The sequence below is a fragment of the Palaemon carinicauda genome, chromosome 27, assembly GCF_036898095.1.
Source record: "Palaemon carinicauda isolate YSFRI2023 chromosome 27, ASM3689809v2, whole genome shotgun sequence".
In the NCBI taxonomy this organism is placed as follows: domain Eukaryota; kingdom Metazoa; phylum Arthropoda; class Malacostraca; order Decapoda; family Palaemonidae; genus Palaemon; species Palaemon carinicauda.
In genome coordinates this window covers 67434609-67452517 of record NC_090751.1, presented here as the reverse complement: position 1 = coordinate 67452517, position 17909 = coordinate 67434609, and the positions used below count along the sequence as shown (strand labels likewise).

General features: G+C 35.7%; 1 protein-coding gene across 4 annotated transcripts in view; it reads left to right on the top strand.

Moving 5' to 3' along the window:
- The window catches only part of LOC137620748 (retinal homeobox protein Rx2-like), a 213480-nt gene that overhangs the window by 87910 nt on the left and 107661 nt on the right, over positions 1–17909 (top strand). For all 4 annotated transcript variants that reach the window (XM_068351129.1, XM_068351131.1, XM_068351130.1 and 1 more), the window contains one exon: positions 1362–1528. In XM_068351129.1, the coding sequence (XP_068207230.1) occupies positions 1362–1528 (167 nt within the window). The remainder of the gene's footprint in view (positions 1–1361; positions 1529–17909) is intronic.

Genomic DNA, 17909 nt, shown 5'->3' with positions numbered 1-17909 from the left:
ATTGACTTCCTCGGATAATCTTTATATAAGAATCCACATTTAGTTTTTATGTAGAATTGGATATATCTGAAGTTTTAAGGGGTGGGGGTTTCGTCCCCTGTAACTCCCTTAGGAAGTCACTTACATTATCTTCCACGGAAACTATTTCATAGGAATACCCATTTAGCGTTCATGTAAACTCCCTAACCTCTCTTTGGGAACACATACACACAAATTTATCTTTAAAATTTATATATATATATATATATATATATATATATATATATATAATATATATATATATATATATATATATATATATATATATATATATATATATATAGTATATATATATATATATACAGTATATATATATATATATAGATATATATATATATATATATATATATATATAGATATATATATATCTATATATATATATACAGTATATATATATATATATATATATATATATATATATATATATATATATAGATATATATATATATATATATATATATATATATATATATAGTGTGTATATATATATATACAGTATATATATATATATATATATATATATATATATATATATATATATATATATATATATATACTGCATATATATAATTAGTTTTAAACAGCTGAAAATATCTAGGGTGCCGGCAAGTCCGATTTCATGAAAGAGGGTGGAAGGGGAGTGGGTTCTGACACCAAAGCTTCCATAGGGGCATTTACAGATTCGGGACCTCTTGCATCATCTTCCTCGGATAATTTCACATGGGAATCCACTTTTAGTTTTCATGTACATTCTCTGATCTCTCTTTCTATAAGGAACACACACACAGACAATACCTTTTATATATAGATTTCCATGCATTAACATGACACACAATTTTATTCACTCCTATGCCCACTGCGCTATACCATGTAAATGAAATATTGTGGGTAGTACAATATTAAATTGTCCGATAGTTAATTCACTAATGGCATATGCAATACGGAAAACTGTTTCAGCTCGGTAAAAATTATTCTAATTAAAACACCCATGAAATGATAACATATTTGCAAATTAAGTGAATACTTATACGAGAATAAAACTATAATCAAGAAACCTTGACTGTTCTCCCTATCTTTACGAAAATGGTTATGCCTTAGTAATTTTATGTATAATCTCCAGTTGCACAATAACAAATTCTAAAAGTAATTCATATGTGCACTAACTCTATAAACCTAAATCCAGAATCTTAATATAGAAGATGCTTCCACAGCGGTGTCTCCTATAATAAAGGCGGATAGTTTGTATTTTGCTTTGGAACAATAACAGAGAAATTTTATTTTCATTACTCTTCTTCACTAATTCAAATGTCCGTATGTTTCAGATGAAGACGTCGACGGGCGGAAAAAGAAACCCAGGAGAAATCGCACCACGTTTACGTCTGTTCAGCTGACCGCATTGGAGAAGGTATTCGAGAGAACCCATTACCCCGACGCTTTCGTCAGGGAAGAGCTCGCCAAAAGAACAAATCTCAGTGAAGCAAGAGTGCAGGTCAGTGATGGCTCCCTCTCCCTTAGTCTGCTTAAATATTCGTTTTAATTTTTTGCTTTGCGTATCTATATTCTAATACCGATTCCTGATTTGGGTTACATGGGTAATAGGAGTCAGAAATTATTTAAATTATGCAATAATGAGTTATCTAGTACTTCATTTACTTCGTCTTCATGTTAACATGGCTGGTGTCTAGTTCAAGATTAAAAATTATGCAAACTTTAACCAATGTAAATCTTTACAATGAACCTAACATTGTTTTCCTTCAAGATCCATAAAACAATACACACACACAGTCTCAACTGTTATCAGCGGACCCACACGGTACTACTTCTTTTTTATTTATTCTATCCAGTACAAAACCCTATGAAGTTTTGTTTTGCAGCCTTTACCACGATCGCATATTTTACACAGTAACGCCTTACGTTTCCAAACTATCAATGCCTCAGTAAAAGAAGAACTTGTAGATAATCGAACCACATATTTCTCATACTGGAGATTAAGGGTCAAGTACAGAGGCTTTCCTTTTTAAATGCTTCAACAATCATTCCAAAAATTATAATGCCTCAACCTCAGCAGTAACTTTGGTTATCTGTCTTCCTCGTGGACTTCTGAAGCTGCTCTATCATATAGCGCATAGAATAAAAACAACGATATTTTGTACTATAAATTATTTCCTCTGAATATTAATCAACGGTTTGATCAAATATCTGATTTATGCGTAGTTGAACTTTGACATTAAACTTTTCCGCCAAAAAGGATTCCTACTGACGAAGTAGGCTATACACCTTATCCTTTACGATCACTCAATTAGTCTATGATACATGACAAGATAATAGAGCAAATATAAAATATATATATATATATATATATATATATATATATATATATATATATATATATATAATAAGGCTTAAAAGGGTAAAAACTAAACGCTGCAAACAAGTTGGTTTACAATCATAGTAAGATTAATGCAAAACACAAGAGTAATTATTTTATACATACATTTAGCTACAATGACAGCAAATTACTTGAATAAAACTAAACTGTGGTGAAGAAATAAACTCCAGGTGACCCATAACAATTTAGGAATATACAAAACAAAAACTTTATTGACGAAATGGAAATCTCATGACCCCGCGCGCTAAAACTCGACTTCGATATATTGGCAAGCAATTTGAAAAACGGAGATTGATAAGTAGAACTTGACTCTCTCAGAGCTGATCCAAAAATCACTGGGAATAAAAGTTATTTACGATAAAATAACTGATACTTTAAAAATTATTCAAATAAAAACAACTAAAAATTTAAGTTCTGCTGTATGCTGATTTCAGAGGTACCAACGTAAGGGAATAAATGGTAAAAGGTGCTAAGAATAACAAAAAAAAATGTAATAAATAAAAGATTTCTACGACTACTAAAATTTTGTAATATATTCATCTAGAAGCAAATTTATTTTTAGACAAAAATATACGCAAAACCATTTTGAATGCTGCATCTGAATCCTATGGTAATAAAATTGAATAATATTCTCCATTTTTAATACTATCCGGTTATAAGATTAAATTTCAAGAGTTCAAACTTGCAGCGGTTGTTTTTATGCCTAACAGGCTGCCGCAAGTATCTTTTTTATAATTTATATATGAAAGGCCTATTTCAATGCTCTTGCTGTTCTTAAAATATTTGATTTGAATTGTTCATTACTTCTCTAGCAGTTTATTTATTTCCTTATTTCTCTTCTTCACTGGGCTATTTTTCCGTTGGAGGGTTGTAGGGTAGCTAACAATAATAATAATAAATAACAATAATAATAATGATAACAATAACAATATAATATCAAAATTTCAAGAAAAGAACGAATTTAATCTCAAATAAGTTGATACAAAATCAATGTTTTACATTATGATCTGTTTATTAAAAACCCTATACATCCATAATTTTCCACTTGAAAATATTTAAATACTTTCACACTTTACGCCCCTGAAATTACACATACACGCCAGATATAAAAAAAACTCCACAAAAGTACAGGCTATTGAGAAATCTATTTTTTATATAAACTTAAAAAGGTCTCTAGTATTATAAATGGAAAAAAAAAATTATTCGAATGATGAAATTCAAGCAATAAATACACTTTTTCAAGTCCACCAGTAATTGATATCGATTTGAAATCTGGATGAAAAATATTTACATAAAACATAATTCTTATATAAAAGATTTATGGAAATATTTAATAAAAAAGTAAGCTTAATCACCTCATCAGTTCAAATATAATTTGATAAGATTATCGTATAAATATGCAATTAATGTACAGTAGGATTCAATAACACTACAATTCTCTCTGGTCATTACTTTCATTACAGATAGTGGGATAGTTTCACTTAATGGGCGAATTTTAACTTATCCAGCGTAGTTTTGTAGCTTTCTATAAATACAGCATTTGCATGGGCAGCCACCGAACTAAAATTAAGCGATAGAGTTACAAAGATTTTGCATGTCTTAAAGACGTTTTAGTCCAGCCGCAGAGACTTCATTTGCTCTTTGGTAGAGCGATTTAGTTTAAGCATTTAGAGTTCATATGATCTTGTCCAACTTATTCGTGAACTTGTTTACCGTGTTATTGTTTACTACATCCGCTGAAAGCCTATTCCAAGTATTTGCTATTTTGTAAGCAAAGAAATATCCACATTGAGTGGTGCTACATCTTTTAAATTCCAGTTTGTATCCGTTACCTCTGGATTGATTTGTGCTAAGAGTTAAAAGATTGTTGTAATCTAAATTTTCCATTCCTTACAGAATTTTCAATGCCTCTATTAACTGTCCCTTTAGTTGTCGAGTTAGTAGAGCAGATGAGTTCAAACGTTCCATCCTCAGTCTATATTTAAATTGACTTAGGGTTGAAACTAGCTTGGCGGCCTTAGCTTGTACTGCTTCTAGTCTATCTATATCCTTCTGAATAAGAACCTTGTTTGGTGAACTTAAATCCTTGATTATAATAATAGAGAGATCTTCCTCCTGGTCCACACACTATTTCATTACCCAGCAATGAATGATCTGATGGTGGGTTACTACAACCTATGTGCAAAACTTTACATTTCCCAGAGTTGAAAGAAATTTGCCGTATTCTGGACATTCTCCTGGGTTCATTAGATCCTCTCTTAAGAGTTCTACATTTTCTGAGTTTACAGCATTTAAGCTTAGTTTAGTATCATCGACCAATTGAGCTATTCTACTAGTTAATCCTAAATCTACGTAGTTGATGTAGATCAGAAATAGCAATGGGCCAAGGACGGATCCTTGGGGTACTCCCCTTGTAACAGCAGCCCATTCTGAAGCTTCTCCATTGACTACAACTCTCTGTTTTCTGTTTATTAGTTACTCTTCGATCTATTCAGCTGGTTCGTTAATGATGCCTAGTGCTCTAATTCAGACCATTAATATTTTATGAGGAACTTTATCAAAAGCCTTTTGAAAGTCTGGGTATATGATGTTTATTGCCCTGCTTTTGTCATAAATGTTAAACATGTGGAAAGAGTCCAACAGATTTGTCACACATGATCTCTTTTGTCTAAAACCATGTTGGCTGTCAATCAGGAAATTGTTTTTCTCTATACGTTCTACTATTGAATCTATTATGATTGGTTAAAATATTTTGCAGGGCACTGAAGTTAAATACATAAGTGTGTAGTAATCAGGTTCTTCTTTTGGCCCCGTCTTGTAGATTGGAGGAATATTATCTAGTTTCCATCCTTGTAGTGCCTTCTTTTCGTTGGCTGTCTTCCGGGACATTTTGTAAGTGTGGGGTTATCTCGCCTTCTAATTCTATAATCTCTCTTGGATGAATATCACCTGGACCTGGTGCCTTAGACTTACTGAGTTCTTTCAATTTCTTGTTGCCATCATCCCATTGTAAAGGTGATTCTATTTAATGGTTGTGGCCCTTCAAATTTGATAGCTGGTTCGGGGAGGGTCATTGATTTTTGCCTAGTGAATACAGTTGTGAAATAAGCATTCACCAGTTCAGCTTTCCAAAATCATTTGTTATAAGAATACCCTCAGAGTCTCTTAATGGACTACTGTTGTTTTTTATTGGTTTTCTTCTGTTTACATATGCAAAAAATTCTTTTCAGCCTTCATTACTCGAGAGAGAGAGAGAGAGAGAGAGAGAGAGAGAGAGAGAGAGAGAGAGAGAGAGAGAGAGAGAGAGAGATTCATATTAGTAACATTCCCCCCCTCTCTCTCTCTCTCTCTCTCTCTCTCTCTCTCTCTCTCTCTCTCTCTCTCTCTCTCTCTATATATATATATATATATATATATATATATATATATATGTGTGTGCGTGTGTATATATATATGATACCACAAACGTGTTACCAAAATCCCTCTTTGATGGTAACCAAATGATTTTTCTTGTTTATACTCATCAACCAACCGACCACCTCAAGCACTATCTCTTTTTTATAGACCAATCACAGTATGGCAGTGACAATAATGATAGCAATAATAATACAATTTTCCAAGTCTAGTGACAAAAATCCCAACTCTCTTATTTATCTTTCAGCTCTTCTTGGATTTTTTAAAATAAGAAATTCAGAAACGTGACGCTCTATACGAGGATGATGTTATAAGCTCTAATATTGAAGTTTTGGTCCATAACATAAGATATTTTCAGGATTTGAAGTAGTAGGTTGGCCAGGGCATCATTCACCCATCGAGATACTGCCGCTAGAGTTATTGCCTTATTGGGTCCTTTAACTGGCCAAACAGTACTACAATGGATCCCTCTCTCTGGTTACGGCTTATTGTTTCTTTATCTACACGTACATCAATTAGTTTGGCCTATTCTTTCCACATTCTTCTGTCAACATACACATGAAAACACTCACATTACCAAACAATTCTACGCTCAAGAGGTTAACTACTATGCTTTAATTGTTCAGGGACTACTTTCCTCTTGGTAAGGGTAGAAGCGACTCTTTAGCAATGGCAAGCAGCTCTTCTAGGAGGACAATCCATACTCAAACCACAGTTATATATTTTTTTGGGTAGTGCCACAGCCACTGTACCATGGTCTTCCACTGTCTTGGGGTAGAGTTCTCTTACTTGAGGGTACACTCGGGCAAACTGTTCTATCTTATTTCTCTTCCTCTTATCTTCTAAGTTTCTGTAGTTTATGTATGAAAGATCTATTTTGATGATATTGCTGTTCTTAAAATCTTTCATTACTATTGTGCAATACTTCTCTTGTAGTTTATTTATTCTCGATTTTCATTGGCTATTTACCCTCTTGAAGCCCTTGGGCTTATAGCCTCCAGCATCTTTTCCAACTTGGGCTGTAGCTCCTAGTAATAACAATAATAATTGTGGTGACCACACTCACTTTATGAATAGTAACGGGTACATTGACACAAAAATGGCAAGTCGCTGCAGGTTTATTCTATACGAATATTTAAAATATACAACCTGAAAATGTGATAAATCATTTAAAACATCATTCTTGATCCAAATGTCGATCACTGACATTGCATCAAATATTGTTTGTAATGATTATAAGTAGAATAAATAAAAATAAATACTTCTCAATCTTTTCTAAACAGGATTTTGTAATTTATTGCGACTGAAATAACTGTCAAAGAAAATATTTCTGAATTAAAAACTATTCAGCTGAAATTTGAGGGGAAAATAAATAAAATAATAAAGACATAAGAACATCATCCAATGAAACAACCCCCCCAAAAAGAATGAGCTCAACTTTTCACAAGAAATGCCAATAGAAAAATAAACGTACAGATAAATAGCCCATAAAATAAACCACCAATAATATGCCTATAGAATTAAATAAAAATTAATATCAGGTCACTTTCAAGATGAGTAAATGAAATCATTAATAATTCCACTTTTTAAAGTATCACTGTGGAACTGATGACCCTTACTTTTAGTTTATGATTACCGTATTCGGCCATGGGATATTCAACACAGCCCATGAATGAATGAATGCCCATGAAGTATGAAGTCTAAAGGCTCTTATATATATATATATATATATATATATATATATATATATATATATATATATATATATATATATATATATATATATATATATATATATATATATACGAGTGGAATATTGATATTATTTCCATGAATAACTTCATTTCAGTATGATTCTAACTGACGCTATAAAGGATGTTAAACGTAAAACATTGAAAGGAAACTAGAAACAAACTGTAATTAGGATTCTGTTATGTAAATTTGTGTGGTCGTGGGAAAATAAAGGTTAAATTACGATTCAAGCGCGAATAGATATAAAATATAAAATAAGTAAAAAGAAGAGTAGGAAAAGAGGTAATAAACAAATCTTTATCTAAAAGCCTATATAAAATCCGACAAAGTATGGACGACACAGTTTCTACCTTCCAACACTTCAAAGGCGACACTTATAAACTCAAAGATGTGACTCAAACAGAATTGGGAGGAAGCTGAAAGCAAAACGGAAGGCAGTAACGTAAATCTAACGTCAAATCTAAGAAAAGTCATCGAGATAACACCACTTCTCCCGCTGTTTATTTCGTACGCGACTAAGCAAAGTTTTTCCCACGTAAAAGGAAGGATAAAAACTCACCCACCTCTCAGTTATTCGGATACAAAACTCAGTTTTTACAAAGATGGGGGTTTCTGCATTCAAGATATGGGGTGATCTACGACGGTCGACGAAAGATCAAAACTTGTCGGGGGGAAATTGCAGTTCACATTCTAATCGTAAATGCTTTGAATTATAAAGATTTCTACTATCGAGAAAAGACGCTAGATCTTCAATACCAGCCTCTTCAGAACCATCTTCACGGAAATTACCAAATCCTATTTCAATGCCTCTCAAAGCTAAAGAAAAAAAAAACCTAAGTTCCAAGAATAAAATTATTCTCTCTTACTTACACCTTGCATCAGTGAAATTATTTTTCATATTCGACATCTGTTATAACGAAGAAATAAATGGTTTCATCGAACATTATTGCTCGTGATGCAGGTACGACTTAATTAGCTCGGCGGTATTACTATAACTAGCGATGTGAAGGACCTCATGATATTATTATTATTATTCAAATAAAAAAATCTGTTCAATAAATCAGGGACACTGAAACACTATCAACGATAGTGAATGTCCTAGTTGAGGTAATTTTTCCATGGATACAGCAGAGTAAATGTGCGCAAAAAAAAAGGTAATCTTGGTAATTGAACGTAAGTCTCAAGAAGGAAAATATCTGCACATGGATTAGATACCATAAACTGACAAGAAAGCAAATACAATTAAAGTAAGTTCTCACTTTTACGTAAAAATGCAAAGCAAAAATACCTCGGCTGATAAAATAATGATTGATTCTTTTATTAAAGAAAACTCAAAATATTGTGTAATAATAATAAATCTAACATCTTTAAATTGATGCAGCATTCTGAGATATTCTATATTCATATGCCGAATGCCATTTATATCACACGACAATATATACCAGGTTTTAGTTGAATTCACCCTTATTTACTTTGTGATAATCTTTATAATACTATACTGACTAAACCTTCTGTCCTTGCTGCAATAAACTCAGCTCGAGGAGAGAGAGGGAGAATGCAATCTATCGTAACAATGTAATATACTTTTGTTTTTTCTTGTGAGGGGAATAAGGGGACGCGAGAGTCTGTAATAAGGTGACACTTTAAAAAATTTTCCTTTCATTATTGAGGGTTTTCCAACATATAAGTTTACCCTACATCTTCCAAGTTATATGGGAGGGGGCAATAAACTTCAAGGGCCAAAAACTTATACAAAAGCAGTAATGAATTATATGAATAAACAGAATATTCACCTGAAAAACTATTATATACCCAGGAATAAACCATTATAATGCTGAATGTTCAGTAAAGGTTATTTGTGAACCACCATAAGAGGTAGTTCATTTAATAAAGAAAAACTAAAGTCGACATCATGTGTATGTCAATTCATTTTCAATTTGGCTAGAATTTCCTCTACCAGAAACTTTTCTCGGAAGTTTTGAAACCAAATACGAAATGTTCAACATTACAGTACCTAATCACCAGTAAACTTCGTTTATTTGTGCATAATAAAGGTGTCTGGTTTCATCAGAAAAGAGACTCGCCAGAACATCAGCCAGACAAGCCCAACCAAAGCAATAGCCTTCCCAGTAAAACAGCTTAAACTCACAGTCCCGGGCTGGGATCGTTCTGCTGCCATGCGAATGCTAGGCGAACACGTTACCACTGTACTAGCTAGGAGGCTAGTACAAAACACACACACAAACACACACACACACACATATATATATATACATATATATATATATATATATATATATATAAATATATATATATATATATATATATATATATATATATATATATATATATATATATATATATTTATATATATTTATATATATATATATATATATATATATATATATATATATATATATATATATATATATATATATATATATATAAATCATATTTATGTGATAATTTTCTCACTAACACTCGCGATTTTTCCTTTCAAATAAGACACAAATACTCTTTAATATAGAAATTTCTCTGCCACGGAATCTCAGGCCTATAAGGAAACTTCTATTAGTGACAAATAATTCTGACTGGCCAAAAAAGATTAGGGAAAACATTAGACTTTCAGGCCACTTAGCTGTAAAGAGAGGATCTGAGATTTCATGTCTGAGCGATTTCGTTACTAAAGAATACTTAGGGCTTATTTTATATATATATATATATATATATATATATATATATATATATATATATATATATATATATATATATATACACATACATATATAGGCTATGTATGAATATGTGTATATGTATGTGTGTGTGTATATATACATATATATATATATATATATATATATATATATATATATATATATATATATATATATATATATATATATATATATATATACACATGTATATATATATACATATATATATATATATACATATATATATATATATATATATATATATATATATATATATATATATATATATATTATTCGATAGAGAGAGAGAGAGAGAGAGAGAGAGAGAGAGAGAGAGAGAGAGAGAGAGAGAGAGAGAGAGAAAATCAAAAGATAGAATATGAGCCGAGCCCTTAGAAGTCGTCCTTTCTTCGTAGTATCTGGTGTCATAAACTTAACCTCCCACGAGAAATATATATATATATATATATATATATATATATATATATATATATATATATATATATATATATATATATATGTATGTGTGTGTGTATATATACATATATATATATATATATATATATATATATATATATATATATATATATATATATATACATGTATATATATACATATATATATACATATATATATATATATATTATTCGAGAGAGAGAGAGAGAGAGAGAGAGAGAGAGAGAGAGAGAGAGAGAGAGAGAGAGAGAGAGAGAGAGAAAATCAAAAGATAGAATATGAGCCGAGCCCTTAGAAGTCGTCCTTTCTTCGTAGTATCTGGTGTCATAAACTTAACCTCCCACGAGAGATACTAGCAAATTGCAGTCACTTCATCGAGACGAATATTTCTGTGGGCGAGAGACGCACTCCGACCGTGAAAGTGGCAAGCCATTTCAAGATAGCTTTAAGCTTCGCTGCAAAATTACGTGCTCTCCTCAATCGCCAGACCAGACGACATTTCTATCCCGGAACTTTATGAACATCTCCAAACATCTGAACATTTAACTTGTATGAAACGTTTAGTTTTACGTATGTCAGGAATTCATCAGATGTGAGAAATAATCAATTGGCGGAATAATTCAATGGACCGGAGCATGAGCGTTTAACTGATCCTCAAGACGCCATGTCAAGCAAGAAGTTACACAGAATGTTAAACTGACAGCTGATTTGGAATCTAGAGTATTAACCTATGATCGATGAGACCCACCGCCTTTATTTCTCACTCTTCGTTCTCAATGTGAGAATATAACTTAGAAACTAGCAATGGATAAGCATTGATTGATTGATTGATTTGAAGTTCTCCAGCATCCTGACATCGAAGGTCATTGACGCCGATATCGTTTATCATAAATAAAGATTAAAAGAATATTTAATTAAAACCAGAGAAGTAAATATGTTATAAAAGTTGAATAGCAATAAGAAGACCTGCTTCTGATATAAATCTAAAAATTACACTAAAAGTTAATATAATATACAAGTTAAATAGCATTAAGAAGACCTGCTTCTGATATGAATTTAAAAATGTCACTGGCATTGTACGACATATCATGTCCAAAGATCTTGGCAAGGATGTACCTGCCATCTTCACCACGAGCCTCAAACAGATATCTATTTCTTTCAGTGCTATATGTGGGGCATTCAGTCAACAAATGCCTCACTGTCAAGGGTATCAAACAATCGTCGCAATATAGTTGGTGTTGCCCAGCCAGAAGAAACTCGTGTGTTATAGGGGTGTGGCCAACGCGGAGACAAAGAGTAGTCTCCCATTTTCGTGGCATCCCATTATACCTCCAAGGGGATATACCAATCGCAATTTCTCTCATCTTATTTTCGCTTAACTATCCTAATGCTGTTGCCCATTGTTATAGAATTCCGAATTGCAGGTAAAAAATCATCACAAAAAAGAATGGGAGACCTTGGTAGCAACTCGGCGGCAGCACTCTTTGCCAGTGAATCTGTCTCTTCATTTCCAGACACACCTACGTGTGTCGGAACCCAGCAAAATCGAACTGGTATACCTTTTAGGCCAATAATTAATAGCCACTCTAAAATCTTTAAAATTAAAGGGTTACTAGAAGAACACTTCTTGAATCAGTATAAATGGTAAAATTGCCCTCCTCTTTTAACGCTATTTTCTCAATAACGGTTAGTATCAAATATAATTCAGCAGTAAATATAGAAGATATTGGAGGGAGTGCACCTCTACGGTTAAAAGAACTACTATATACTCCAAATCCAACGCCAGCATCAGATTTGGAGCCATCAGTATATATAAAAGTTGATTCCCTATGTTCTTCAACATGTTCCATAAAAAGAGACCTAGCTTTTAATTCAGTCATGTTTTTTTAACACCAATAAAATATTTACAGAAAGATATCACTGGTAATTTCCACGGAGGGGTTGATGGTATCTTAAATGGAAGTAATTTTATCAAGACTTTAACAATTGTTTTACTCGAAAGCCATTAGGTTGAGGAGATTTTGGGTGCAACTCAAAGTATGTTGAGTTCCTTACAAGGCTTGCAGTCTGAAAAGCTAAAGAGTTGGGGAGTCTTTGTAACCTAAACCAATACGGAATAAACAGATTTTGAGCGAAGCGAAAAATCTATTTTTGGGTGAGGTAGCCATGTCGTCCTGATGGAAGTTCCTATTAGGTAGCTTTCTAGGGTATATTTAACTACAGTGATATTCCCAGAGAATTTTACCTCAAGGTATCCAGAATTCTACCTCCTGGAGCGAATATCCCTAAATAATCTCACAGGGATATCGCATAATATCAGAGGACGTATTCTTGACACGTCACATAGCTATCTTCGCCCCGAACAGTATTAACGCTTCGAGGGGGTATAGTGACAAGAATCTGAAACGAGAATGAAAAGAGAGCCGCTCATAAGGCATCTCTCCTATTCCGTTTCCAGTGTGTATCTGATGAAGGCGGTAGCGCCCTCTTTATTCCTTGTAGCGATATACGAGGTGTTACAGATACTGTACTATAGGGAGGGATCAACAGGCCCTTTTACAATAAAAGGAAGGGCGGGTCCATCAGGACGACATGGCTACCTCACCCAAAAATAGATTTTTCTCTTCGCTCAAAATCCGTTTTTTGGGCTCAGGCCATGTCGTCCTGATAGAAGTTTACCAGAGCATTACTGTATCTGTGGATTCTCAATCAGTGCCGTACTCTCAAGAAAGTATTTTCCTGGTCCGTCTAGACCTAGAGACCTATGATGTTACCGTCATACATCATTTCATCTAAGCATGAACTATGTTAGTGCTTCCTGCCCCCTACAGGGAAGTGTCGTACTAGACTCTGGAAAAAGTCTCGAGGAGTGCATAAAAATTTATGGATGACAAAATGACAAGCTTGTATAGTGGTCTCGCCCAATACAATATAAAGCAAAGTTTGTATAAGAGTCACCAATGTCAGAATGAATTTGTGACACCTTCTCCAATGTGACTACTCTTATAAACTATTGGATAATGGTTGTATCCGCATAGAAACAAATTTTGCCTCTTTGCCACCAACCCGTTAGGGTACCACGTCAACCCTTCCAAGGAAGGGTTAGAGTGAGTGGACTTTTGCTTGAATCAGGGAACAGTCTCGAAAGACCTACCATGATAAAACAGCCATATTTTAATCTTAATGCTCAGTATATTTCATTTATTAAAATTTAATAAACGTACACATCAGATCAACATTTATAAAATTTATAAAATGTGGATGATATGCGTTAAAGCATAAAGAAAAACAGTCAACAGAAAATATTGTTTCATCTACTAGGAAACAGATTTGCCACTTCAATTGAATTATTAATAATAATGATATAGTCTGTATACTGTTTATATACACTGGCGTAAAAAACGCTTGGCACAAGTGTCCGTATTATGCTATAGATTACCGACGTCAATGGAACAGTTCGTAAGGACACTTTTGTGGCCTATCGCTCAGCGTGTAGTAACATACAGTGACTACACACGCACCCTCTTAATTAATCGTCCAAAATTAATTACTCTGTTCCTCGCAGACTTAAAACAGAAGGTTAAAGAATTCTACCTGCTGCTGCCACAGTTCTCATAAGTTGTTCCACTTGCTTCGCATAGTGCATAAAGAACGCCTTGGATGACTACCAGCCGGTGTGCAAACAAGGATGTTCAGAGTCTATATAATTAAAGAAATTTTATGGAAGAGGCAACTTTCCTCGGATCATAACTAACGGGTGTACTGTCTGGATCCGTTCTGCGAATAACACGGGTGAATTTCTCCCTTAGTTATAGATAACTTTGAACCCAGGGTTTCTCTTCTGAACAGGTGTCCTCCCATAAAGTCTGAAGTTCTATGAAGATAGACCTTTAGGCACTCCACTGGACATAGAGATGCATCTTCCTTCAGAGGGCAGATTCTCTAGGGACCCCACCTGTTGGTGGGTAGCTTGTTCCTGGTAAGAAACGTTGGGTCTGGAAATAGATTCAGTTCTCCCTCCAAGAACTGGACGTGACCTTCCTCTCTAGAGAGAGCCACTATTTCACTAACTCTGGCCCCCAAAGCGAGTACAAACAGAAATATGACTTAAATTCAAAACCTTCTAAGCACATTCCTCATTGTTCATTATTTATACACAATGAGGAATCATATCTAATGACCATGCAAAGGGTCTTTGGAAGCGCTGAAGGGCTAGTTCATTAAAAACGTCGTTAGAAAGGTCGACCTGTAAGGCATATGGTATCTGACTTGTCAAGGCAGGCTTGAACAATAGAATTGTGTTGGCTGCTAAACCTTGCACATGAAGGTGAATGAAGAATGATAAATAGGAATCTGTCGGGATTTCTTTTGGTTTCTTCGCCTTGACAAAGGATAGCTATTTCTTCCCTGAGGCCTCATAATGTCATCTGGTTTCCTCCAAAAGTCTAAACTGACTTTTTAACACCGAATCTTTTTCTCATCGTTAAGGAGAGAAAATCATGAGATGTAGGTTCCGTGTTTTCTGTGATGGAGCGAAGACAGTCGACTTCTGTACTTGCTGAGACAGGGATGGATCCGGTAGCGGTACGAATTTTAGTCGTAGTTCCAATGCCAGAGGGAACCACATGCTATTTGGCTACTTGTGGGCCACTATTGCTGCTTTCCCTTTGAAGGATCTCAGCTTATCGAGGACCTTCAAAAGGAGGTTGTGCGGAGGGAACAGATAGGCCTAGATACTGGACCATCTGTTCCAGTCCAGGGACATAGCGTCCACTGCCTCCGCTAACGGATCCTCGTAAGGGGACACGTAACGATCTATTTTCTTGTTCTCTTTCGTCGCAAAGAGGTCTATCTGCAGCTCTGGGACTTGACTCGAGATGAAGGAGAACGATCCTGCGTCAAGGGACCATTCTGACTCTATAGGCGTAAACCTGGATAGAGCGTCCGCTGTCACATTGCGGAACCCTTGAATGTGAACTGCTGACAGGTGCCATTTCTTCCTTTCCGCCAAACGGAATATGGCCAACATCACTTGGTTGATTTGAGGTGACCTCGACCCTGTCGATTCAGGCATCTCACTACCTAGAACCAGTCTTATGTGGGTTGAGTGGCGAGGAGAAACTTTCTTCAGTGTCAGAAGTACTGCCATGGCTTCTGGAAAGTTGATGTGAAATGACTTGATTGGACCAAGCTCCTTGGACTCTCATCTGATGAGAGTGGCCTCCCCAGCCTTCCTTTGAAGCATCTGTGTGGATAGTTACTGACGGGGGAGGAGGTTGAAGAAGTATTGATTTCTTCAATTGCTTGGCATTGGACCACGGCTTGAGAAGCGTTCGCAGTCGAGTCGGTAGTGGTCTTATTAGATCTCTTCGCGCGTTTGATGCGTATTTTCTCCAGACTCCTGTTGCATCCTTAAGCTGTGCTCTTAGCACTGGATCTGTTATTGAAGCAAACTGTAGAGAGCCCAGAACTCTCTCCTGTTCGCGTCTTGATATCCGTTTGGATTTCAATAGTCTCTTGACAGATCCTGCTATTTCTTTCCTCTTCTTACTAGGAATGGAAAGCCAATGTGACTCCAAATTCCAGTGGATTCCCAACCACTGAAATTTTTGAGCTGGAGAAAGACAAGACTTTTTGATGTTGATCTCGAATCCCAGATGTTCCAGGAACTGGATCACTATCTTAGAAGCTTGCATGCATTCTGTCCTGGATGCTGCCCACACCAGCCAGTCGTCAAAGTAGGCTACTACTTGGACCCCCTTTAGGCGTAATTGATGGACGGCTGCGTTCGCGAGCTTCGTGAAAATCCTTGGGGCTATGTTTAGCCCGAAAGGCATGGCTCTGAAGGCGTAAAGTTTTCTATGTAACTTGTAGCCTAGGTAGGAGGAGAGTTGACGATTAATTGGAACGTGCCAATAAGCGTCAGACAAGTCTATAGAGACAGTATATGCCCTTCTGGGCAGTATGGTCCTTATGTGCTGAAGCGTGAGCATTCTGAACTTGTAGTTCACTATGAACTTGTTGAGTGGTGACAAGTCTAGAATGACTCTGAGTTTTTCTGAGTCCTTCTTTGGAACACAAAACAGCCTTCTTAGGAATTTTATGGACTTAAATTTCCAGATTACTCTTTTGTTTAAGAGTTCTCGGACATATTCTTCCAGAACGGGGGATGAGTGTTGGAAGAATTGAGGAAATTGAGGTGGAGGACTGCTCCAGCTTCAACCTAGTCCATTTTTAATTAGGCTGTTGGCCCAGGGATCGAAGGTCCAGCGATCCCTAAATAGCTGTAGTCTCCCTCCTACTGGAAGTATCTTACTTCTGCTGTTGTGGACCTGAGGCCTTGCCTCCTTGACCGCGTCTTCCCCTGTATCCCCTTCCTCTTGAAGGGCATCTAGAAGAACCTCTGGCTGTTCCTCTAGCTCTCGAATGAAAGGAAGAAGTCTGCCTCTCGAGGTACCAGCTGGTACAACCACGTACCAGCTGGTACCTGAGGCACTACGGTCACAGGAAGTTGATGTTGTTGTTGTCGGTAGGGTTTAGCCGGCCGAGAGGATGGCCTAGGCCTTTTTATCTTCCCCTTGGGTTGGGGACCCTCATTCGGAGAAGACTTTCTCCTGAGATCTAAGCCCCACTTTTTGAGAAGGTTCCTATTCTCTGTGGCGGCCTTGTCTACCACCTCTTTAACCACTTCATTGGGAAAGAGGTCTTTACCCCAAATACGAAAGGAGATCAGTTTCCTCGGTTCGTGTCTCACCGCAGCCAAGAACACGAACTCTCTACAGGCCCTCCTAGCTTTAATAAAGCTATAGAAATCCTTCGTAACTGTGGCCAGATGGGTTTTGGCCACAACCATGAACATGTCCTGGTTCTTGGGGTCACTTGCCATCGTTTCTAGTGTCATTTGCAACGACATCGATGCCGCAAGTCTTTCCTTTGTCTCTTGCTCTCTACGCAAGAGAACCTCCGACAGTTTTGGAAGTGCCTCACCGAACTGGCGTTCAGCAATATCAGCTTCCAGCTTCCCGACTGAGAAGGTGAGGTGTACGTCCTTCCAGTCTTCTTGGTCCAAGGGCAAGGACAGAGATAATGGCTTGCACTCCTCCAAGGAGGGGCATGGTTTCGCTGCCTCCGCCCCCTTAAAGGCT